The sequence below is a fragment of the Culex quinquefasciatus genome, chromosome 2 (assembly GCF_015732765.1).
Source record: "Culex quinquefasciatus strain JHB chromosome 2, VPISU_Cqui_1.0_pri_paternal, whole genome shotgun sequence".
NCBI classification, from domain to species: Eukaryota; Metazoa; Arthropoda; class Insecta; order Diptera; family Culicidae; genus Culex; species Culex quinquefasciatus.
The window spans coordinates 77,799,782-77,825,061 of record NC_051862.1 but is presented as its reverse complement, the minus strand read 5'-3'; the positions used below and the strand labels follow the sequence as shown (position 1 = coordinate 77,825,061).

Genomic DNA, 25,280 nt, shown 5'->3' with positions numbered 1-25,280 from the left:
CCCTATCGGAAAACTTTTTTTTATCGTTCTGTTTTCATAGGAAATTGCTGCTATAAACATAAAAATGCAATCTTGAAGAAAAGTTTTTGAAATCAAACACGTATTTCAAAATAAGATAATAAAAAATCATGATTTTTAAAGCAAGATGAAATAAAACTCAATTATGGTTCAGACATATGTTTTAATAGTAAAATCAAATTTGCTATCGAAACGATTGTGAAATTTTGATATAATGTATTGTTTTCAAGTGATACTGTTTATAGTAGTTTATGCAACAAGTTGCAAAAAGAGGATTTTTTCAGCACGTGTCGTACATTTATCCAACGAGGTTCACCGAGTTGGATAAATAAGACGAGTGCTGAAAAAATCAAGTTTTGCAACGAGTTTCATACAACATTTTTTGCAATTTCGAAAAACACCGCCGAATTTTCATGTGTTTTGTCAATAAATCGTTACTTTTCAAAACAAGTGCTGAAAAGTTCAACTTTTCATTACCCATTTCAGTGCTGAAAAGTAGAACTTTTTAGCATTTATTTTGAGAAGTGTTGCTATTCCATTCTGTTATTTTTGGTACAGAAAAGTAGGCTATTTCGTCGTTCAAGAATGACAGGAAAAGTAAGTAGTTTCACGACGGAATTGCAAAAAGTAATTTAAACCTTTACCAGTTTGTTTTGATCATCTAAAAAAATATCCTTCACCTCCGCCTAGATTCTACACGAATGTGTAGTCTTCAACACTTCCTAACATCCTTTCTTTTGCAGGGTAAATATTTGTTTTTATTAGGACGTCCAATTTACCCGGGTTTTGAATTTCCCGGGAAACGGGAAAAATATATTTTAAATCCCGGGAAATTTGGAAACAGTAAGAATATCTATGTTTTCATTATATTTGTCATGTTATTCAAGCTGAAAATCGTCAAATTAGCTCAATACTATTCATTGGTGATAATTCAATCTTCAGTCACTTCAATTTAAACAAATAATGGAAGTATTATAATAGTTTGCAAGGTTTTTTGTTTATTCTTTTTTTGTGCTTTGGTTTCGAATCTAATTTCTAATCTTATGTGATTGTGATTAAAATGAAATAAGTCTCTTATAAATACATATTTTTGATTATTTTTATATGCCATGACTAGAATTTTTTTTTGAACTTTTTAACTGTCTAAAATATCAAATAAAAAGACAAAAAACAAAATTATAGATGTAAAAAGCTTAAAAATTCATGTTTTACATAAAGAATATTTTATAAATTATCTTAAATCACAACCGCGAACTGAGGAAAATCGGGACTACAGTCTAAATATGTTCAGGAGATTTTAAAGCACTAAATTTGGAGATCGGTTTACTAATAGTTTTCTTCTATTCCTATTCTAACCGAAATCAATAAAAAAAATCAAAACATTATGCAAAAAAAACACTCAACAGGTGTCTTGATTCGATACATTCGTTTTGATTTGCCAAAGATGTTTCATGAAAAATAATTTAAATATAACTTAAAGTTATGAATAGTAATTTTCAAAAAAATGTAAAATTAATTAAAAAATATTAAATGCGCTAGGTATTTTCGGGATCGATAAATTTTTAACAATTTTCCTGTCTAAGTCAAATTATTGCTGATATCTAGAGGTTCTACAAACATGTGAAACACAAAAGCTTATAGGATCTTAAAAAAAACCCTGAATATATACTAATATTTTATTTTATTTTTTATCGTTGTTCATCTTTTTCCACAAAAAACCCTGAATTTCCAGACCAAAATTTGATATTTTTTTCAAATTTCGGGAATTCCCGGGACAAAATATAAAAAATCCTGGGATTCAGGAATTCCGGTTTTGGAAAAATCCCGGGAATTTTGTCCCGGGAATTCCCGGGATGGACGCACTAGTTTTTATCTTGCTTCTGAGGTTCATAAAAAAAACCCGGTACAAGACAGAGCCAACTTAATTATGGCGCTTTTTACGGCATCAACTGCGATGGTAGTCAACCTCCTGTATTTGCTAGCTTGCGAGGAACGGGTGCTGTGGTAAAGTAAAGTAAATCTTTCCCAGTTCCTGAGGGGAACACCCGTGAAGAGTATCGGGGCCGGCATTTACAAAGCGGATTCAGTGGCATTTTTTCACTCAACTAATGTTAACATGTTAAGGTTAATGTTAGCATTCCATAGGTCGCCTCCCTAAGGTGTCGTGATAAGGTCCAGTTTGTGACGATGCACTACCTTCCCTTTACTAAGCAATCGAATCCAGAAGGGAAAAGATCACCAGTCGTGTTGGTCCGAGCCGGGATTTGAACCCCGATCTACCGCTTACGAGGCGGAAGCGTTACCACTAGGCTACGTGGCTCGGGTGCTGTGGGGTGAAACATTATTTAGAAAATTGTGTTGAAATTTTTAACAAATGGTATTTTCTAAAGTCAAAATATTTAATTTGACTCTACTCAAACTTATTAGGCTCATTTCGACCTACATTCCACAAAATGTATTCCTTAGTCAAATTCACAGTTAATCTGCAGGACTACAGAGCCAACACTATTCTCTCAGGTTGTTAGAGCGGTGAGTGGTCAAGTCATGAAGTCCCACGAGAAAAAGGGGTAAACACATTCGTCGGAAGTTACAGGCCAGTTTAACATTTCTAGGTCACTTGACCAAAACCCATTCAGCATTGCGACATCCACACAAAAAGCGAGAAACAAATGCCGTTTCTAATGCGAGTGAGCACGTCGTGTGTGTCCATAACCGACCCCACGCCACGAGGGTCGTATGTTCGTGTTCCGGTGTCCGTGGGGATAATCGGTTTAAGCATTCGTCGCCTGATGTGGGCGCCATGATAGCAAGCCCCTGGTGGAAAAGTGTTGCCACAGTCAGGTGTCAGAGCAGGTCCGATGAAAATATCTGTACAGGAATGATCTTTATGACTATTTCATAAAAAGGTATTTTAGAGTATAATGTTGTCTTGACTTCATCGTACATCATTCCAATAGATCATCCTGATAACACGCAATTTCACATGAGTTACCATGTATCATTTTTCTTTGTAAACAGCAAGGTCAATCTTCACACGTGGCTTCTATGAAACCAGACCAGACCATTTGTAAAAGCCACTAGGAGGTAGACACGGAATACTAATTGTGCGAGCAATAGAACCGTGTACACACGCAATAAAATCGCCACATTCACGTGACCAGCAGCAGCGGCAAGTCGGGGTGGCACTATGGGGTATTTCCATATAAGCGAGCGGCCAAATATATTTTTTTGCTTTTTTGTGACTTTTTTGTGTTGTTTGTACTTAGTATAATGAAAACAAATGAAATTTGATATTTTTCCAAAAAAAAGTTTAATTTTCGATTTTTTCATATATTTGAGGCCACATGCATTATTAAAGTGGTGAATTTTAATATTCTTGCTCTGTCTATTTGATGCACGGAATGGCGGTCTATGCTATGTTAAAGTTTCTGATTTACGTTCAATCTCCCTCCCCTTTTTCTTGAGTTAAAATCCACCTCTCTTTGAAGAAACCCCCCCCCCCCTACCCCACCAATTAAAATTTAATTTTTGCGGTGTTTTAGAATTTTAGACGGTTTATTTTATGGAACATTGTATGGATTCTCGTCCACGTTTTTTGTTGATCCACTTGCAAAATTTACATTTTCCACGATAAATTCTTCTAAATCAAAATCACTATGTAACCGATTGTCGTTAGATTACTTAAAATATGAACTTCTTCTATGGGCTTTTGTATACCTCGTTTTGAAGCTACAGAACAACATGCGTAGTTTTTCCTCTGTGGTTTTTCCCCGAGTTGATCATGTGATGGTTCTGCAATGTTGTAATTCTTACAAATATACTCGAAAGCAGTTCTCACGTTTTCAGAATAGTGCTTCGTTATATCGTACAGGGACACTACGGTATTATTATCCATACTTTCAAAAGAACACAACAACGAACTGATAAGAATATTCGACGAATCGTTTCTGTAAAATACTTAGAATAGGAATTTCTAATTTTATTAAACGTACCTAAGTACCAACAAAGTCATGAATATCAAATCAATTTCAAAACATACATAGCAGGTACGTCATTTCTGCCTCCGCAGGTAAATAATGTGATTTTAACAAAGCGTATACGCGAAATCATTAATTTCCTTGCATGAATCAAAATGTTCAAAATGGCATAACTCAAAAAGTGCACATAAGTGCACTTTGAAATTTGGAGACAAGTTAGGACATGGTTCAAATTTTAAGCTGCAAAATTTTCAGATCGCACAAATGCACACAAAAAGTACTCCATTAACAAAGTTGAAAAAACTAAATTTTGAATAAAAATCCATCTTTTTGATTTTTAATTATTTTTTAGCCTGTAAAAGTGTGTTTTGTAAAATATTATTGAAAAGTTGAATCAATTACCTTTCTGAATATATATAATGATGCAGGAAAAATACGTAAACAGCTACACAGTACAACTATGAAAAATAATCATTTTTTGTCAAAAACATGTTTTTCTTACCATTTTCGCCTTTGAAGGTCTGCAATTCAGTGAATTTTGAACCTACAACTTTCAAACTCCGGATTTTTCTTAGTTAGAATGTTTATTTTCGAAAAAAAATACCAAAAAAATAATTAGAGTATGTCGGTTTTTCGATTTATGGCCGCCTGAAACCCCATAGTGGGTGGGTTTGGTCGTAAATAACAAACAGTTGACCACTGTATGCTGGGAAAGGGTGGCGATAACACATTCCAAAGAGGGGTGGCAACAGAGTCCTTATGGCACTCGTAGCAATTATAATGGTCGTAAATCTCGGACAAAAATGCACCATTTTACTATCTGCGGTGGTGATTTAGTGTGCACCGCATTAAGGTGCACCAAGTTGATTTGATGTATAGCGTATATGAAATCAATCAATTTAGGTTCCAGTTTAGATAATGGCACATTTTTCGAGCCAATTTATCAAGAATTAGTGGATGGTTTTGTTTATGAAATATTTTTTTTACCACATTTCATATACAACAAAATATTAACTTATTGAAAGAAAAACTCTCATATTCTATGACAAATTTAAAACTGTTGTCATAATGATGTTTGCAAATGCTTTATTATACTGAGTAAATTCTAGATAATTATAATACTTATAATTATTATACTTTCTTATTTTGTTTTGATATCCATTTATTTTGAACAGCCATCCATGCAAAACAATTTACAAATCTGTATCTTGAGATTGTATTTGCTCACCGCTTCGATGTCTTAAGCAAACATCTGCTTAACTGGCTATTCTATTGCCCAATTTTTTTCTTACTGTGTAGTGTTTGTTTAATTCCCGATTTTAAGAAAGATCATTTTGATCAACTATTGGTCATTAAAATAAATTTTATCCTTTGTATTTTTTTATTTGACGTGTATTTAAATATTTAAGTTTTACATTAAAATTTGTTTTCTTTGCTTATTTTATTTAAGATATTTTATGCTCTAATTTTTTAGTATTGGGCCAATACAAAACTCAAAACTCAAACAATTTTCTTATTAATATTGATCATTTGGGCTTGTCAATATTGGGCACCTGCTGCCAAAATCCTGAAGCGATGTTTTTCCCTATACATTTTAGCGATTTTTCCCATATAAACTTCAACGATAAAAAGCAACCCCTTAACCTTAACCGATTTGGCTCAGAATTGGCACAGTTACTTATTATTGCCTAAAGAATAAAACCATCCTCAGATTTTCAAAAATTTTCAAAAAAAAAATTCTTGTCACCCTAATGGCATATGCATCGGAATGACTTTCCAGTGAATTTTGCTGGAGACGCGTGGTGCTTTATGTTCAATTAATGTACCGTATATAGATATTATGTTTTTTTTTATATTTTATGTCAGAAGTCAATAAAACATCTTGAAAAATCATGGAAATATTTTTCACAGAATCAGCTGAAAGCTGTCCCGATACCTTCGAATAAGCAAAAAAAAATCATTTGATCCCACCCCTGCGGATCAATCGGACCGCGCACTGGGCTCATAATCCAGAGGTCGGTAAGATTCTAAGTGTCATTATGGATATTCGCCGCCGTGCAATACTCTCGTACATTCAACTCTGTGATTAGTGCTGGCAATCCAGGTTTTTAAGGGAAGATGGCGTTTGAATGGTGAACGTCCGAAATGTCAAAATCACGCAGTGGTACCAATATTCCGAAAAAAGTGTGCCATGGCATGACAGCCACATTTGTTTTTTTATGTTGGTACTACTGCGCGATTTTGACATTTCGGATGTTCGCCATTCGAGCGCCATCTTCGCTTAAAAACCTGGATAGAGGCTGACAGCTATAAAGTTGATTTTCTCCGTTATGAATACTGTCCGTTTCTCTCGAAGGTACACGCCGCGCGGCATTTAAGAATGTGCCGCAGACACTGCACAGTGGTCCAGATCGCAAAATTAAGTGGAAAATGGATTTTCCGAAAAATGGTGACGTTTTGGAGCTTTGGTGTCTTCAGAAGAGTTGTTGCAAATGGAAAGGGGCAACTTTTGGTTTGGTTCAAAATTAGGGTGGTTCACGATTAGGGTGATTTTGAAAATCTAACTTTTCAGGAATATTTTTGGGATTTTTTTTGTCTTCTAGAAAGTTGATGGGCTTGCCAATCCAAGCAACTTTGTCGAAGACACCAAAATTTTATCTCGTAATCTACGCCTTCTATGACCAAATTTATAAAAAGCATCTGAGCAAACCTTCAAAAATCAGTTTTTGAACGTGGCAATTCAGGGTTAACTTTTAGAGAAAAGTGATATTCGGAGCACTTTTAGAGCTCTACAAAACAAACATTTTCATTTTTGACATGTCAATTTGGACTTAAGGGTCAAAAGTTACAGCCATTTAAGGTAAAAAGATGCAAATTTAAAACTTAAATATCTCAAAATGGCGCAAGCCAAATTTTGAGCACTAGGTTGCATTTGAAAGAAGAGATCTAGCACTACAAACGCTGAAAAATCTCAGGGTGTTTTTCTTTAAACTTGAGATATCTTCATTTGAAAAGTCTAATTTTCAAGGGAAAACCATATGGGACCACCCTAACGAAATTCGAAAATTGTCCAAATATATGTTTTCCATGTAATTTTGCCCGCTAAATCTGAATCTGCCCTCAGAATTGAGCCAAAATGTCAACAAATCGATTTTGGTCATATTTTGGGTTTAAATGATAATTTTACATGGAAACCCAAAATATGACCAAAAATCGATTTGTTGACATTTTGGCTCAATTCTGAGGGCAGATTCAGATTCAGCGGGCAAAATTACATGGAAAAACATATATTTGGACAATTTTCGAATTTCGTTAGGGTGGTCCCATATGGTTTTCCCTTGAAAATTAGACTTTTTCAAATGAAGATATCTCAAGTTTAAAGAAAAACACCCCTGAGATTTTTCAGCGTTTGTAGTGCTAGATCTCTTCTTTCAAATGCAACCTAGTGCTTAAAATTTGGCTTGCGCCATTTGAGATATTTAAGTTTTAAATTTGCATCTTTACCTTAAAATGGCTGTAACTTTTGACCCTTAAGTCCAAATTGACATGTCAAAAATGAAAATGTTTGTTTTGTAGAGCTCTAAAAGTGCTCCGAATATCACTTTTCTAAAAGTTAACCCTGAATTGCCACGTTCAAAACTGATTTTTGAAGGTTTGCTCAGATGCTTTTATAAATTTGGTCATAGAAGGCGTAGATTACGAGATAAATTTTGGTGTCTTCGACAAAGTTGCTTGGATTGGCAAGCCCATCAACTTTCTAGAAGACAAAAATTCCCAAAATATTCCTGAAAAGTTAGATTTTCAAAATCACCCTAATCGTGAACCACCCTAATTTTGAACCAAACCAAAAGTTGCCCCTTTCCATTTGCAACAACTCTTCTGAAGACACCAAAGCTCCAAAACGTCACCATTTTTCGGAAAATCCATTTTCCACTTAATTTTGCGATCTGGACCACTGTGGCACTGTTGCTAGCACTTTTGGTGCAATAAAAAAACATTCCCGGCAACAATGCCATGCAATTCGAAGAATAAGATCAACAAAAACAAAACGCACAGTATAGAGTTATCTAAGCCCGCTCTCACGCACACTAGCACACCATTTGATTTGCTGGTCGGTACAAAATTTAACCTCACTTTTTTTCGTGTACGTACACGCAATACATGCGCACGTAGATAACTCTATGGGATTTGACAGCGCGCATTTGTCGAAAGTGCGGCGCGTCGTTTCGAGGCTGGTATGCCGCGTGTCTTTTCGGGAATACGTGCAATAACAAACTTAATGTTTTTGATCGATACGCATTCTTCTGTCTGTTTTTCTCAGAAACCAAACAAAAGCTTTCTTCCTTCAATTGATTTTTGTCCTTCTTTTTCTTCGTATCTAAACAGTCTGACGTAACCTTTCTTTGACTTATCATCCCGCTGATTTGTCTAGCAAAGCATCATTTATTTTACTCCGTGAAAGTGTATGTGAGCATGTTTGTGTGACTTTTTCTATCAACAACAAAAACAGTCGCCACGTCATCTCCTCTGACAAGGCCAGAAGAAGCCAACAAAAAAAAGGACAAACAACAAAGTTTTCCCCCTGTTTTGCATCGCCGCCAACATCAACGACTTTTGGCTGGCTCGATTTCTGATTCTGATGCTGCTGCTGGCAGACTGTTGTTTGATATTTTGCCAAAATTCGAATCGAAGCAATAAATCACCCCCGCTGATGGTTCCATTTCATCTCTCGCAAGTTGCTCGCTCGCTCTCTCTGTCTCGATGATATTTTTATTATGCGCTCCATTACCCAAGAGCGAGAGCGTGTCCCCTCTCCTGGTACTTTTCCGAGGGTTTCAATGGCCATACCGATGCTGCATGGTTGTAAGGTTTGTTGGCTCAGATGTGTCCTCTTGGACTATGCCCCAAGTCGTGTGTCATTCCCAATTCAGCACTCAGTGCTAATTGTGTCAGACTGACAACAATTGGTAGGTTGTGATGTGCTTTTTGTATAGGTATTTTTTTTTTGTCTTGAAGAATACTTGACAATTGTTCAACAAACACAGTGAAAAAGGAATTAAAATTATGTTGGTGGTCAAAACTCAACTTTTTGCCAATTACCTCAATTGATTTGGAGTAAATCTTAATAACAACACACGGACAAATGTTTCGTACACAGTAAAAGTTTCTGTGTAAAAACGCATGCAAAAGCATGCACATCATCAGATGTCCTTTGTCTGTTTTATACGAAACTATCCGAATGTTGTAGGGGAAGGTGGGGCAAGACGACCATATGGGGCAAGAGGAACAATCGCTCGTACCGTCGTAATTTTTACAATTTTGATTATTTCCAGTATGAGGAATTGTTGATAGCAATGCAATTAGTTGATTCTACTACCACATAACCTCCAAAATTACGTAAACGCCACGGGGCATAAGATTTAATGAAATTTTTTTCAAAACCTTTATTTTCTTATAATATTTGGATAGTACAAAATAAGGCTTAGGGTTCGTTTTAAGGCTCATTTTATCAAAATGTTATTTTTCCTAGATCAGTACTGTCCCTACCAATGACTTGCACCTATTATAAAGTATGATTTAAGTTTTAGTTATTTTTGTTGAGAGCTTTTAAAAAATCTTGTTCAGGTGGGGCAAGTGTACCATATGTATTTTTAGTGTGGAAAAAATACGAATTGCTGCAACAACATGTTTGATTGGGAAAAAATACATAAAAGTACTTAAAAACTGATAAACAATTGTAAAAAAATTGTCCATGCAAAATATAATGATATTATGAAAATTTCCTTTTTTTCATCTAAGTAATTTTTTTTTCGTAAAAACGATCAAGTTTTTAGTAAAATATTATTATTTAATCTATAAATGAAAGAAACGATTCAAATACATTCTAATCTGATGTATCTAAGTTAGCAAATTAACATGTTGTTTCATGCATTGTTCCTCTTGCCCCAACGGGTTGTTCGTCTTGCCCCACTAGTTGAGTAGAACGCATGGAAAATTTTAAATTTTAATATCAATTTTTCACATAAAAAAAAGGAATTTTTAAAACTTGTTATATCAAAGTCTTAGTTGAGACCTGGAATATGATGAATATGCAAAATCCGACAGATTTTTTAACGTTTTTAATGGGTTTTAACGAGCATTTCCTTAGCTTGTTACACTTGCCCCACTTTCCCCTACAGTCACAAGGTTAAAACCTGGGTGATGAATAGAAAGAATGCGTAACGTGATTTTCGAATGATCCCACTTTGTTTACATCTACAAAGTAGGAGACTGTTCAAGCACAAGCATGATTTTTTCTAACTGATAAATTAGCTGTTTTAAAATCAGTACTATTTGTTTTATTTTGTCTAGTTTTTGACATTTTTTGCTGAATATTGTGTGTGTTTTCAAGTTTCAATTGGTTAGAAGAGGTTTTTCTTTTTTTTTACGGGTGACGAAGACGGGTGACGAGAGTGTCGCAGATAAATTCCCTGGCTGATTCCTGCAGCTTTTCCTGGTTAAGCGAAAAAACATCGCTAATTCTAGCGAAGCTGATCCAACAAACAGATTTTTTTTCACTAGACCAGCAGGTTTTCAAACGGAATCAAATAATCAAGACAGCTTCTAGTTGAATAAAACCGCCTGAACTCGATAAACAACTTCCATTCATAATTATAAAAAATGAAGATCGCGCCTTCAACTTTCATAAAATTTCTTGACTTCAACTCCAGGTGCTCAAAAGCCACAAATGTTTTATTCATAAAAAAAACAAACAATTTTTAATGTTCGATAACAATACTCTCTACTTTTGGCGAACAGTAAATTGGTTTCACTTTGACAGTTCCAAATTGAGGCTGTTTTGCGAAACACTATTCAGCACCCAGGTTAAAACGGTTGTACCATTTCGTACCAGATGACGGTACATACTTTTTGTGTACACGTTTTCTCATACAATATTACATGATTTTGCAAAAAAAAAGGCGATGAACATGCTTTTGCATGCGATTTTACCATCGGATGTTTTGCTGATTTTGATCGGATACAGCTTTGATTCAACTAGTTTTCGTCTAATTAAAATGGGAAATTACGATGCCGTCATTAAATTGAGACAGCTGTTTTAGCCTTGTTACATCACAATATTTAAACATTTTTGAATAATTTCGCATAAAACATACATAGAACAACTAAACAAAAGTGCATCGTTTTCCAAATTTCAAGCTGTTACGTCCTTCTACTATTTACAAGAGGTACTAGAAGCTCCACAAGGAAGTGTTTTTTTATTGTGTTTATACTATATGTTTCACATTCAAAAAAATCTTGGATATATCAATGTTGGAATTTTGATGGATTTCATTTTTTTATAAAGCGCAATATTACAACGAAAAATATGTAAATTTAAACTTTTTTTTTTACAAAAATTAAGAACGAATTTCATCGAAAAAGAGGTAATATTCAACCATCAAGTTTTCAAGCAAAGAAAAATAACTTTCTGTTGTTTACTGTGTTATTAATTTTACTTGTTTTTTTACACATTTTGGGGCAACTTATTCTCGTTTTTAATCGAAAAACCATATTGTTAAAGTAAGTATGCGAAAGGTATGATGTTGTATAGAAAAGATATAACAAAAAAAAACTAGGTGCCTTAGAGCGTTACTAATGTTTTTCATTGTATTTTTTTTCAGAATATTTTTTTACTCAATTTCCCGAAACAATAAACTTTACAAAATTATGTTTAATTTAGTAATAGAGTTTAAGTTTAAATGCTTTATTTTATTTTCATAATGATTCTGAACTATGTTTAACTTTAGAGATAAATCTCAGCTACGTTTTTTAGTATACTAAGTAAGTAGCATGTCTCAATAATTGATAACACCGTTCGACAAAATTTCAAAACAATATCATGTCCAAACTCAGCTCAAGGAAAAGCAAACGATTTTGTAAAACTTTATTAAAAACAATACGAAATGTCATGTTTATTTATTTTACAGCATTTGTTCTTGCTTACAAATGCTTTACAATCAATAAGAATAAGTCAGAATAAATTTGAAAGTAATCATCATTATTCAAAAAAACGTTTTGTCTGTCGGTGTAATTGACCCCAATCATCTGCTTCGGTTCACCTCATTAATAGCTGGAAACGGTAACACATGCTTTCATACGTGCAAAAATGCATTCTCGTCTGGCACCTCCCGGTGAAAACGACTTTGTTTTCTTCATATAAATGTTGCCCCTTGGAGCGATGGATCGACAGTCAGATCGGTAACTCGTGCCTCATTAATAGGTCAGCTCAGAAGTCTCCGATAATGGCGTACTCAACACTGCCACTAGCCGTTCTGATCGTGTCTGCCGTGGTCAGTACCGTCAACTGCGGACTGCAGCTGCAATTCAAATCAAGTGTGGATTCCAATTGGCCGGGCCTGATGAACAATTTAGCGCTGACCGTTGCAATTGATGGGGACCACTTTCGAACAGATGAGAATTACGAGCCAGCGGAGACCTCGGTTCGATTTTGGTGCGGCAACAGGTAAGTAAAGATTATGATTTGGATTGATTATTTTAATCAAGAGGTTTTGTTTTAAGGAACCGTCGAGAATTACGGCTTGTCCAAACGGACAGTAACGATATAAAAGTGAAGATCGATACCAATAAGCCAGTGATGTTCATAATTCACGGATGGATGGATAACTACACGAGCCATTGGGTTCATGATACGGTTAACGACGCGTTATCATTTTTGGATGTAAATGTTTGTGCAGTTGATTGGGCAAATCTCGCACATTATGAGTACTCTGCAACTGTGGACCATACGCCGAACGTTTCCGACCAAGCTACTAAATTTATCAAAATTATGATTGAGCTGGGGATGCCACCAAACTCAATAACCTTGGTAGGTCACGATATGGGGGCACACATCTGCGGTCAAATTGGTCACAATTGCAATGGAGATGTGGGACAAATCTACGGGCTGGATCCGGCGGGACCATTGTTCACGACACCTTCTGGTGGATCTCTCGCATTCCGACTGGACAAATCCGATGCCAAGTACGTACAGTTTATTATCACCGCCAAAGGTACGGCAGGTGTCTCGGTTGGTGAAGGTGATGAAAACTTCTACGTCAACGGGGGATCGTCTCCGCAGCCGAACTGTGGCTCAATAACAATCAACACTGGTGATGCTGAGTTTGCTAAAATCCTTCTCTGCAGTCACTATCATGCATACACCTTGTTCCGGCTCTCGATGAATCCTTTGCTCGTGTATCCCGCCCGTTTGTGTTCCAGTTGGGCAGATTACAACGCTGGTCGGTGCCTATTCAATCGAATGTCTCGGACCGGAATCTACAGTATTAAGCTTGGAGGTGATTATTATCTGAGAACCACAGCACTCGCGCCGTTTATTATGTTTTGAAGATTGAAAGCAGTCTATTTGTTTTTACTTATTTGTTGATTTATTGAGTACGATAACCTGTTAGTTAACACTTTTAATTAGGTCAAGGAAGAAGTCTATTGTAAAATAACAAAGAAAAATAAAGAGTTTTTGTTTGCAATTAAAAAAATCCTTTTAAATAAAATACATACATTTTTATTATATCAAAGGGGGAGGATGGGAAGAGGGGTGGACACTCTCCATGAGAATGTAACAAAATGGTCGAATTTTGCGAGCATTTCAGGGCATGATTTTCTAGGTGTATGAGCTCGAATCCCAACGTATTTTTTTAAACCAATTGTTCTGTTTTAAAATGCCTTCGGTTCAAATCAAAAAAATAATTTTGCTTGAATTTAATTCTTATGATTTCTATAGTCATAATTTGAATTGAAAAATGGTGCAAGAAAACAAAATTATTCATTTCGTAAAATTGAGAAATATATGAAAAACTTGGATTGTTGTCTAAAAATGTATAAAAAGCCACTAAATTTAATGTATTACAGTTTTGACTGTGTTTACTTCAAATTGAAGTTTTTCTATTTTGAGGTAGGTACTTGATTAAAAATGTTTTTTTTTAATGAGATCGCTGCAAATATTTTTAAACTATTGAAAGATGTCTAAAAGTGAGCCAAGAAAAAATCAGGAATCAAAAATTTTGAAAAATATTTGAATAAAGGTGCACAAAATTGATTTTGTTTGTAAAGAATATTCGAGTCTAACTATGCATCTTCAAACATTAAAAATTAAAATAAATCATAAACAAATATTTGAAAGTGCTCTTTGTTTTCCATTGTTAAAATCAAGATACAGTCATGCCTCGGTTTAGCACCGCATATGGGGGATGCAAAACCGAGGCGTGCATAACTGAGACATTGCAAATTTATCCAAACATTAAAAATGTATAGTGTTTTAGAATCGGGATAATGTCAGCTATCCATGGCAACTATAATTACATGAAAATTTTCACAAAAATGCGCATTTTTCCTGTATTTTTAAAATACATTTTTTTCGCGGAAATTTTTCTCAAGATTATTGTTTTTGCAATGTGGGTATCAAACAATCGGGATTTTTCATACATGTTGAGAGTAATATTTTTTGATTTGGATAATTTTCACAAAAATACGTCTTATCGAAAAAATACTTAAATTTTTAGTTTTCACAATATGTGTATCAAATGATCAGTATTTTTAAATACATACATACATTTTTACATTTTCATGTTTCCGAAAATACTAAAAAATTTCAAAAAACTACGTATTTCCGAAATATACTCAAAATTTCAGTCAGTTCAGTTCAAAACTGAAATTTTGAGTTTTTTTTTTCAAAGAATCGTACTGTTGTGGAAATTGGTGTATTTTGTTTGTTTATTTTTTTAATGTATGGAAAATCCCGATCATTTGATATCTATATTGTAAAAACTGAAATTTTGAGTATTTTTTTGAAAACTTGTAGTTTTATGATTTTTTTAGTATTTTTTTATATTTTCAAAATGTATGAAAAATTCCATTTTTTCAAAAATACGTAGTTTTGTGAAAAAGTTGAGTATTTTAAGTAATGTATGCAAAAAATATTGCAAAAATTGAAATTTTGAGTACATTTTCGAAAAAAAAACAGAGTTTCGTGAAAATTGTGAGTATTTTTAAAAAGAAATGTTATTACTTTCGAAATGTATGTGAAAAGTCTGATCATTTGATACCCATATTGCAATAACAATTATATTGAGTATTTTTATGAGAAACATTGCACTTTAAAAATACTGAAAAATTTACGGATTTTGTGAAAATTTTCATGAAATTATAGCTGCAATGGATAGCTGACATCATCCCAATTGCAAAACACTATTATTTTTTGAAGTTTGGATGATTTTTCATAGGATTAATGTCTCTCATATAGCCAAAATCCCATAAGCACTGTGTTTCAGTTATGCAATGGGCCGTGCTTAACCGAGGCAGCTGTACGAATCAAAACCGGGCAGTGCAAAACCGAGGCATGACTGTACATGAATCTTATTTGCAACACCAGAGTTGTATTGTTAATTTGTTTTTGGTTAACCGTGGTGGGTTTTTTTGAAATAATTTGTTGGCGTCGACCCTTTCAAAAATAGATCGCGGTAGATCGCGGTGGATACTTTTCTACCACTGTTTCTTGTGTGATCAATGTGGTAGATGCTTTGGTGGATTTTTGACAGTTTGAATTATTTCTAGAAAATCTACCGCCTTTAACCAAAATCAAATTAACAATACAACTCATTTAATTTTTTTTGTTAATTAAAAAAGAACCTAATAAAAATATGAAAAAATACTTGTTTACTTTTTCACTTTTATCAAACATTAGTTTCGACCCGCCATTGCTTCAGAAAAATCAGATCTGGCCCGCAGGGCCAAAAGGGTGGGCACCCCTGGCTTATAACTTTTGGTAGGGTTGGTAGATCTTCAATGCTTTGGATTCGTTAGAAAAAAACGTTACTTAATCCACCCTTAGGTGGTTGGCGCGTTCCTCACATTTAAAGGGTGCTATCCAAAATGCAAAAAGTGCGTAAATAATACTTAAGTGCTTATAACTTTTGATTGGGTTGTCAGATCTTCAATCTTTTGAACTCGTTGAAAAGGTCTGTTGAATACCCATCCTTTGATAGGTCGCATGAGAGATCCGGACAAAGTTTCCATCAAAATATCTGAGATCCGGCCTCCAAAAAGCGTATAAATAACACTTAAGTGCTTATAACTTTTGATAGAGTTGTCAGATCTTCAATGTCTTGGACGCGTTGGAAAGGTCTTTTAGATACCTTTCTGAAAATGTATAGCATGACGGGGTTTCTTACAAAAACCACCCCTTTTAAAATCTTCCGGACTTCTGTTACAATCGTTTTTAAGCATAACTTTTGAAGTACTAAACTAAACTGCATAATTTTTAATAGCGACTTATGGGACCCCAAGACGGATCGAATGACGCCAAAACGGACAAAATCGGTTTAGCCAATGTCGAGATAATCGAGTGTCAATTTTTTGATCAACATCCAACCACACACACAGACATTTGCTCAGAATTTGATTCTGAGTCGATAGGTATACGTGAAGGTGGGTCTAGGAGGTCTAATTGACGTCAGTAACGTGAGGAAGGCAAAAACGAAGATGACTTTATAGCTGTCGGCCACTATTGCTAGTACCCTGGGACGGGACGGCTGGATAGAGTCTTCTTTTTGAGTGTTTACGTTTGTATTCTTCTTCTGTTTTTTGCAAGAAAATTCGTGTTCAAAAACAAATATCAAGCAATTTGTGATTTAGATAGCTTGACAATTCAAATTTTCTTGATGATGTTTTCCAACTCAGTGCTCAAGCATGCGGATGACTTTTTCTTTGGTTGAAATGTTGTTTAGTTTTTCCTCGCAGATTTTTTTTTAATTTGGCTGTTAAAATTTGCGGTTGGACGTGGGTGGAAAATCATGAGTTTATGTTCCATCGTTTTACGGTGGATCCGTTCATAAGGAGCTGCCGGATACAAATGGCAAATCAAAGATGAGTAAAAAAAAGTTCACTTCTTCAATGTTTAATGTGTGTGTTTTTTTTTAAATTTTCATTTGGATGTGAAAAATGAAATACGATTTAAAAGCGTTTTCTTAATTCAATATAAAAAAATCCTAAAAGCCTGCAAGTCATTAAATGGGAGGGGAGATTTTTTCTTAGATCTGCTCCTGTCGTTGTCCCGTTACGCAAAGAAAGTAAATAAATCTTTCCCAGTTCCCCAAAGAGGAGCACGTCGAATTCAACGGCAATTTTTACTCAACTTTAAAGAAAGTTAACATTCCATAGGTCGCACGCAATAAGGTGTCAGAATCGAATGAAATGGCTGGCAAAATTCAAATTTGTACTAATTCATTCACTTCAAAGAGCAAAAAAGTTTGTTTTTCAATTTGTGGCACGCCACACTTTAATTTCATGGGAAGCACAGGTTCAATCTAGATGATATAAATATATGTAACGCGCAAAAAAATAAAAATAAAAATAGTTTTAAATGGGCAAAAGAATAGTCAGATCATGAAATGTATTGTTTTGCCTTCCTCACCTTACTGAGGAAAGGCTATAAAATCACTCGAGAAATGAACTTATTAATTTTACCTCGTAGACCCACCTTCACGTATACATATCGAATCAGAATCATGTTCTGAGCAAATGTCTGTGTGGATGTGTGTAGGTGGGTGGACAAAAAAATTGTCACTTGATTATCTCCGAACTGGATGAACGGCTTTTGACAGTATTAGTTTCATTCGATCCGTCATGGGGTCCCATATGTCTCTATTTAAAATCAGCAAATTTAGTTAAGTACTTCAAAAGTTATGCTAAAAACCATTTTGGCGTATGTCCGGAAGATTGTAAAAAGGGTTGTTTTTGCAAGAAAACCTATCATGTTATACATTTTCAGAAAGGTATTAAAAAGACCTTTCCAATGAGCCCAAAAAATTAAGATCTGACAACTTTTTCAAAAGTTATTAACACTTAAGTGTTATTTGTACTCTTTTTGGAGGCCGGATCTCAGATAATTCAATGAAAATGATGTCCGGGTCCCTAATGCAAACCGTCGTTAGTTAGATAATCAAAAGAACTTTCAAATGAGCCTAAAACATCAAAGATCTGACAACCCTATCAAAAGTTATTAACACTTAAGTGTTATTTTTACACATTTTGGAGGCTGGATCTCAGATATTTCAATGAAAATGATGTCCGGGTCCATCATGCGGCGCATCGTTAGTTAAATAATCGAAAGGCCTTTCAAATGAGCCTAAAACGTCAAGGATCTGACAACCCTATCAAAAGTTATTATCACTTATAAGTGTTATTTATACACTTTTTGGAGGCCGGATTTCAGATATTGTGAGGGGGAATGTTGCTATTTTTACTGAATGTATTAACTATATGAATGTGAGGAAGGCACCAACCACCTAAAGGTGGATTAAGTAACGTTTTTTAAATGAAAATGCTGATAAGTCAACATTCGGTGTACGATAGAAATAAATGCCTTTCAATTGAAAATATTTTAATCAATCTATCATATCAATGCAATTTACAATTATTTCTGAAATTGATTTATTTTTTTTATTTTTTTTCAACTCATATTACAATACTTCTCATTTTCTTCTCATAAGAAAGGACTGGTTTAGGTTGACAGAAGCGGCCATGTTGAAAGTGGTTTAGTTTGACAATAGGTTTTTTTCTCTTTGTTTATCCCATCCCAGCTAGTACCAACCACTAGTGTCTTCCTTTTATCTACAAGGCCTTCGTCGCCCTGGGCTCCTAAGTGTATGAGAGTATGGCACGGAGCGACGGAGCCGAATACCCATATTTACACAAAGAATTTTAGAGCGCCCGCCACGGGATTCGAACCGGCAACCTCTGGATTGTGAGTCCAGTGCGCGGTCCGATTGACCCACACGGGCGGGACTTCGTTAGAAAGGTATTTTAAATGCCATTCTTAAAATGTGTAACATGACGGAGCTTCTTACAAAAAACACCTTTTTCAAAATGGACTTAATTCACACAGCTTTTTATTAGCAACTTTACCAGCCTAAGTTACGTGATCTTAGATAGACCGTTGATAGTTTTGTATATGTTTTCGCACACATTTACGTTGTCTAGGCTAGTGAAACGAGAAAAAGAATCTTCTGACAGTTATGTGGAGCTAGCGGCTTCCGTTGGAAAAAAAAAATAAAACATTTGCTAGAAATCGCTGAAAACAACCAGTAATCTTTGGTTGAATCAGCCTTACTCGCTGGCAGATCAAACTGAATCCCAAGTACACGTGATATTTTTACAATTTATTTCTTCAAACCAATCAAATAGTTCTGGTTCTTGAGTAAATAGAAAAAGGTACTTGTATTAAAAGGAATGACGAAAGGTAAAGTGATTTTCCACTTTTTTTTGTCACCCTATTGGCGTGTACTTTTTTCCCATTCTCGTTGGCTTCACGGTTACGACACGACTGTCATCCACATAAAAAGCGAGTGAAGTCAAAATCGAACCAAGATCGAACCAAGTTTTTAGCGCGTGGCATTTGAAAAGGTCGTATGCGCATCGGACATAAATTACATAAATGAAAACTTCTTTTCGTTTTTTTTCTTTAGAAAGATTTATGTTTAATTTCAAATTTGAACTAAGGGAACAGCATATGATTCCATCGAGAACCTACTGTTGGCATATCAGCACTTTGGTGTTCAGTTACAGCTAGTTTAAAGCATTTTCGACAGAAATTTAGCTAGTATTCTGAATGCGTAATTCATTCCGTTGTATTAAGGACAGGAAATATCAAACAAATTTTATTTTGTTTCAAGGAAACTGAAGCTATTCATTTTTAGTTCAGTTCAGAGGTTGTGTTGTTTTTCTTGAATGGCCAAGTAGAACTTTGTTTTATTGATCTAATAAATGTTAAATGTAAAAAATAACGTAATGATTGTAACGATCTCGCATATATATGCAAAAAAAAGTAAAAACCGAGGTAGAAACTGCCGAAAACATATTTTGAGAAAAAAATTATGTATTTATTTCATACGACCTTTTCAAAAACCATACGTAAACAATATTGACAGCACCTCTGGTGGGGACTTCAGAAACTGCATGCGTGTCAGATCCCTGGTTGGCTTATGTTATTTGCTTCGATTTCCCTTATTAATAGCTGGAATCGGTAACACATGCTTTCAGACGTGCAAGAATGCATTCCAGTGTGGCACCTGCCAGGGAAACTGTCTTTGTTCTTTTGATATAAATAACCCTGTTCGAACCATCAAAAGGCAGTTCAATCGGAAGTCGTCCATCAGTTTGGTTTGGTGACTTACTCCGACAATGACGCCGCCCTCACTGCTAATATCAGTTCTTATCGTGATGGCCCTTACGGTTAGTCACGGACAGCAAGAGATTCCATGGGGGAATTTTCCTTTTCAAACGGCCTTAACATTAGCTACAGCACCGTTAGGTTATCAATTCAATCTATTATTAAACAATAACAATAACAGTATCAATATCAATATTCCTGATTATTTTTTTCCTAATCTAACGAACAACCCTCCGGTAAATAACAGGATTTTGTGTGTTAAAAGGTGAGTTCAGTTTATGTGTAAAGATGGAATTTATCAAAAATATATTTTCAGGGGCCGAGAATTGCTTGAGGTCGAAATAAATAGTTATGATATTAATGTAAAGATCGATACCAATAAGCCAGTCATGTTCATAATTCACGGATGGATGGACAACTTTATGAGTCGATGGGTTCAAGATACGGTGGACGACGCATCGAATCTTTTAGATGTAAACGTTTGTGCTGTTGATTGGGCAAATCTCGCACATTACAATTACTCTGAATCTGTGGATAATACGCTGATCGTTTCCGACCAAACTACTAAATTTATTAAAATCCTCAACCAACTGAATGTACCATCGAAATCCATAACTTTGGTAGGTCACGATTTGGGGGCGCATATCTGCGGTCAAATTGGTCAAAATTTAAATGGAGAAATAGGACAAATATACGGATTAGAACCAGCAGGAGCATTGATCACGACACCACCAGGTCGACCACTTTCGTTCCGGCTGGACAAAACAGATGCCGAGTACGTACAATTTCTTCTCACCGCCAAAGGTTCAGCAAGTGTCTCGGTTGGTGAAGGTCATGAAAACTTCTACGTCAACGGAGGAGCTGCACCGCAACCAAACTGTGGCTCAATAACGAACAACACCGGTGATGCTGAGTCAGTCATAGTTCTGCTCTGTAGTCATTTTCATGCATATAACATATTCCGGCTCTCGATGAATCCTCTGCTCGTGTATCCAGCCCGCTTGTGTCTCAGTTGGGCAGATTACATCGCAGGTCGGTGCTTTTTGAATCGAATGACTCGGGCGGGAATCTACAGCACCAAGCAGGGAGGTGACTTTTATCTGAAAACCTCAGCACTCGCGCCGTTTATTATGTTTTGAGGGTAGAAGGTGACATAAATTTCAACATATTTGTAACGTATACTGAATTTGTTACTATTAAAAATTAAGCATCTTATTGAATACTAATAATTCTATAAATGAAAGCTGAATGTACGATACAATTACCAAAATTTAATAGTTCCATTGTACAGACCTTAATCTACATTTCAAATAAATCAACAGTCCAAAAATGATACATGTGATTTTCTCATCTTGTATTTTTATGTTTGCGTCAATGTAAGCTAGCATATTGTTCAATGTTTATTGCTTAATGACACGTCAACGAGAGGTTAGTGAAACTTGAGACATCTAAACCCAACATTATAGTCTTTAAGGGATGACAAAGCTACTGACATCCATGTGCAGCTTTAAACCAGTTGAATGCCCTACCCAGAAGTTCTCACCAAGTGCTCTCCAAACACAGCAGTGCAGACTGAAGCTCTTCGATTCCGGCCCTCTCTTAAGCTCTTCTAATTGGTTTTCGACAGTCACTGCCAAAAGCAATGCCATTATGCTCCGCAGTAAAACTGTACTTAATACCATTCCAACCTAAATACACAGTACCGAACTGTCCAAAAAAGTCTACATTTGAGTACCAACTGTCCGCGTTGATCCTTCTCCGGCGACACCAACCACACAAGGGACTAAAGTAAGTCCCGAGCACGCGTGTAATGACGTCCCAACGAAGCTGGTCCGTAATGGAAAACTAACCACATTTGAATACGGGGCGGAATTTTCATACACCCTTAGACGACCCTGGTGGGCCACATAACCCCACCACAACACGTGAGCCATCTCATTACTGCTGCTGGGCGCAATTTGTCGTCGACGGAAATGGGTAAAGTTTTGTGGGCCCCTTGGCCGGGTAGTGGAGCCGGGGGCTAGACCTTGGTCATGTTCTTGTTTGTTTTGGTTGGTTTTGCATTTAAATGTTCGACGGAGAGCGAACCAATTACGGGATGGAAATTGCGTGCGGGGGTTGAATGTTAAGCAAAATTAGACTGAGATTCGGTTGTTTCGGGTGTGGAGAAGAATAAAATTTCGGGTTAATCTAAAGTTATGATTGGCACATAAGCATTACTTTAGATAAGCTTCATTTGAATATGGAAGTGGGCAAGGCCATTAGGGTTTCAAAGTTTCAAAGTTATGCATCTGTACGGGTAAATTACAGTCTGCAATGGCTTTATACTGATTTCTATCATGGTACACTTGACAGAAAAGTGAAACAGAATTCTAAAGTTGCAACCACGCAGGTGCTTCTGTTTGAACGATTCAAATCAGGCAGAAGCTGAACACCCTCATTACCAAAAAAAACAACACCCCTTTCGGGTAATTCAATATCTTGTTTATTCCGTTGCTGCGGCCAAGACAATCCAAAGCGAGTACAAAGCCACTTCCCTCGTGGAGCTGCCATTTCTGCGTCAGCACTTCAGTTGCGGTCACAAACCAAACCAGCTAGCAGTTATGACCCGTTTGCGGTTTATGGATTCACTCACCACTCTTCTTTACTTCAGCTGTTTCCTTTGCTGCGGGAGGTCCTATAAACCTTGCGGGCGCTGGCTAGCTGCCCAATGCTGTATGTAAATATTGAAACGGAAACAGCTCATCCTGGCCAGGATTGGGACGTTCCGGATGTTACCTGAGAAAGGGTGGCAGGGGGCGAAGGCTCAGCGGGGTTCGTGCTTCGAAAAGCCATTAAATTTATTCCGACTGATGTCGTTTATCCTGCTTTACTTTCAATATTCTTGGATTTATTCTTTATTCAGTTCTGCCAACGAGGGTTGGTGCAACGATTCTCCGAATCGGAAAACGGGTCATCGTGAAGAATGTAAATTCAAAGGTAATGTACTGTAAACAACAACGCCAGAATCGTCGCTCAGAAGCCGATTTGAAGTAGTTCCAGTAATCCTCTTGATTCTGGAGTGGTTTCCAAGCTGAAACGGTGCGGTATCATCTCAATGGGTCCTGTTAAGAAGATCTGTACATTACGTAAAACATTGTACCGACCATAACGGTCTTCGCGAATTATTGCACCGGGTTTAAGCCATCATAACTCGTAATAAAGCTAAACTGGCATAAGTGATACGATAATGGGGTTCGCTATAACGAGCCTTCTCCGTATTACATGCAGTTCGCATCGTCCGGTCTACGATTTCCAGAAGGAGCAAATGCACCCAAAGGGGAGGTTTGAAAATACGACCCCAAACTTTGAGCCATTTCCAGCAAAGTGATTTACGACGTCGAGCGGCTTCTTCGAGGAAGCTATAGCGGTCTGGCAGCGGTGGTTTTCGCCCTAAAATACGATAGCATCGCGGTTGTCGTAAACTTTCTTCATTAAACTGTGAGGGGTGGCGTTGTAAGACCGGACATGAAGCAGCTGTTGATAAGACGTTGTTTTTCACAAGTCTTGTTCCTGGTTTCAATCCAAATATCTCGCCCACTGTTAAAATCGGGGACAAAGGTCAACAACCATGAGGATCAACCAGGGGCGAAGTCAAGACTTTTGTTGGAAGAACAAATTTTCTTATATTTTGCTTTCTCGGCCCGAAAGTCTCCCCCTGGCTACGACCACGGTGATCAACCCTGGAGAGCGAGCGGGAAATGTGTCAAACATTTTATTGCACAGCATGGGGTTGATGATTTGTGATGATGAAACATTTGCTCTCACAAGCAGTGATAATTTGTGTAGGTGGTTGTAACGACAATCTGACAAAAATCGAAAATCTTAGTTTTACCTTCCTCACTGAGTCAAGGCGAAAAGTGAAAGAAATTATTCTCATATTTGTATCGCTAAAAACTTTTCAGGATCAAGTCATTTTGGATCTTAGAAATCTTGCTGAGAATTAAAATTTCCGAAGGAATCAAACTTTTGAAGATGGTTGGATTTAACACATTGTCATAAACGTTGATTTAATGTTGACCAATTTAGTTCATATTTGACCAGATTGCATGGACCGCGCGCACTAGAGGCACAATCTGAAGAACGCTGATTCGAATCCCACGGATGGGTATCCGGAGCCCAGGGCAGGGTGACTTTTCTCGAGATTGTTGATCCTCAAATAAAAGGATTTCATTCCCCAAAAGATAATCGCAAATCTTCAAAAACTGTTTAGACTGGTACAAATTCTATTTAAACTTTATGATTTTCACTGTGTAGCAAAATTCTTTGTAAAAAACTCAGAATACCTTATATTTTTGAAAGCCCAAATACAGTAGTTGTTCGGTAACTGGGCTGCTTTTTAACTGAGCCGTGGCCCAGGTAAAAATCAGACAAACGTCAACAAACCAAAACAAACCGAAATTACCGAGGGGTTAATGGATGCAAAAATCATGCACAATAAATAAAAAAAAACTTTTTTCAAACTTTTATTTTATTTCACAATTTAATAAATATGAAAAGCAAGCATTGTAAATAAATTTGAGTAAATTTTATTTTAATATTTCATCAGGAAAGTATTCAGCATCGGTGGTCCCCTCGTTATTTTTTGTTCAGCCCAGTTAACGAGCAGCATTCGGTGACTGGGCTACGTTCTCAGCCCAGTTACCGAACAACTACTGTATCAACATTTGCAATATGGGTATCAAAGGGGGTTTGGGCCATTAAGCTTAATGATCCCAAAAATATTCTTATGTGATGTGGAACTTTTTATCAAGACAGCGGCAAAAATTGGGGTGAGCCCAGTTCCCGAACAACTACTGTATCAATTGTATTAAGAAGATTAATTTTGTTCAAAAAATAAAAAAGTATAAAAATTGAATTACGAGCAATGGTTTCAACATTTTAATGAAAAAAGTGTTTAAATGTGCATTATACACCTGTCCAGTTGTTTTGCCATCATTAGTTTCCAAAATATCTAAGTATTGACGAAAATTTTATTTTTTGAAAAAATATTTTTTTTGCGGTGCTGTACATTGGAATTTCAT

General features: G+C 36.0%; 2 protein-coding genes across 2 annotated transcripts in view; one reads left to right on the top strand and one right to left on the bottom strand.

The window, feature by feature from the left end:
• LOC6040047 (F-box/LRR-repeat protein 16) overlaps positions 1 to 25,280 on the bottom strand; it is a 98,054-nt gene that overhangs the window by 54,146 nt on the left and 18,628 nt on the right.
• Positions 12,231 to 13,528, top strand: LOC6040045 (phospholipase A1 member A). Its single transcript, XM_001849465.2, has 2 exons — positions 12,231 to 12,498; positions 12,555 to 13,528. The coding sequence occupies exons 1-2, from the start codon at positions 12,278 to 12,280 to the stop codon at positions 13,378 to 13,380; spliced, it is 1,047 nt and encodes a 348-aa protein (XP_001849517.2). The 5' UTR covers positions 12,231 to 12,277; the 3' UTR covers positions 13,381 to 13,528.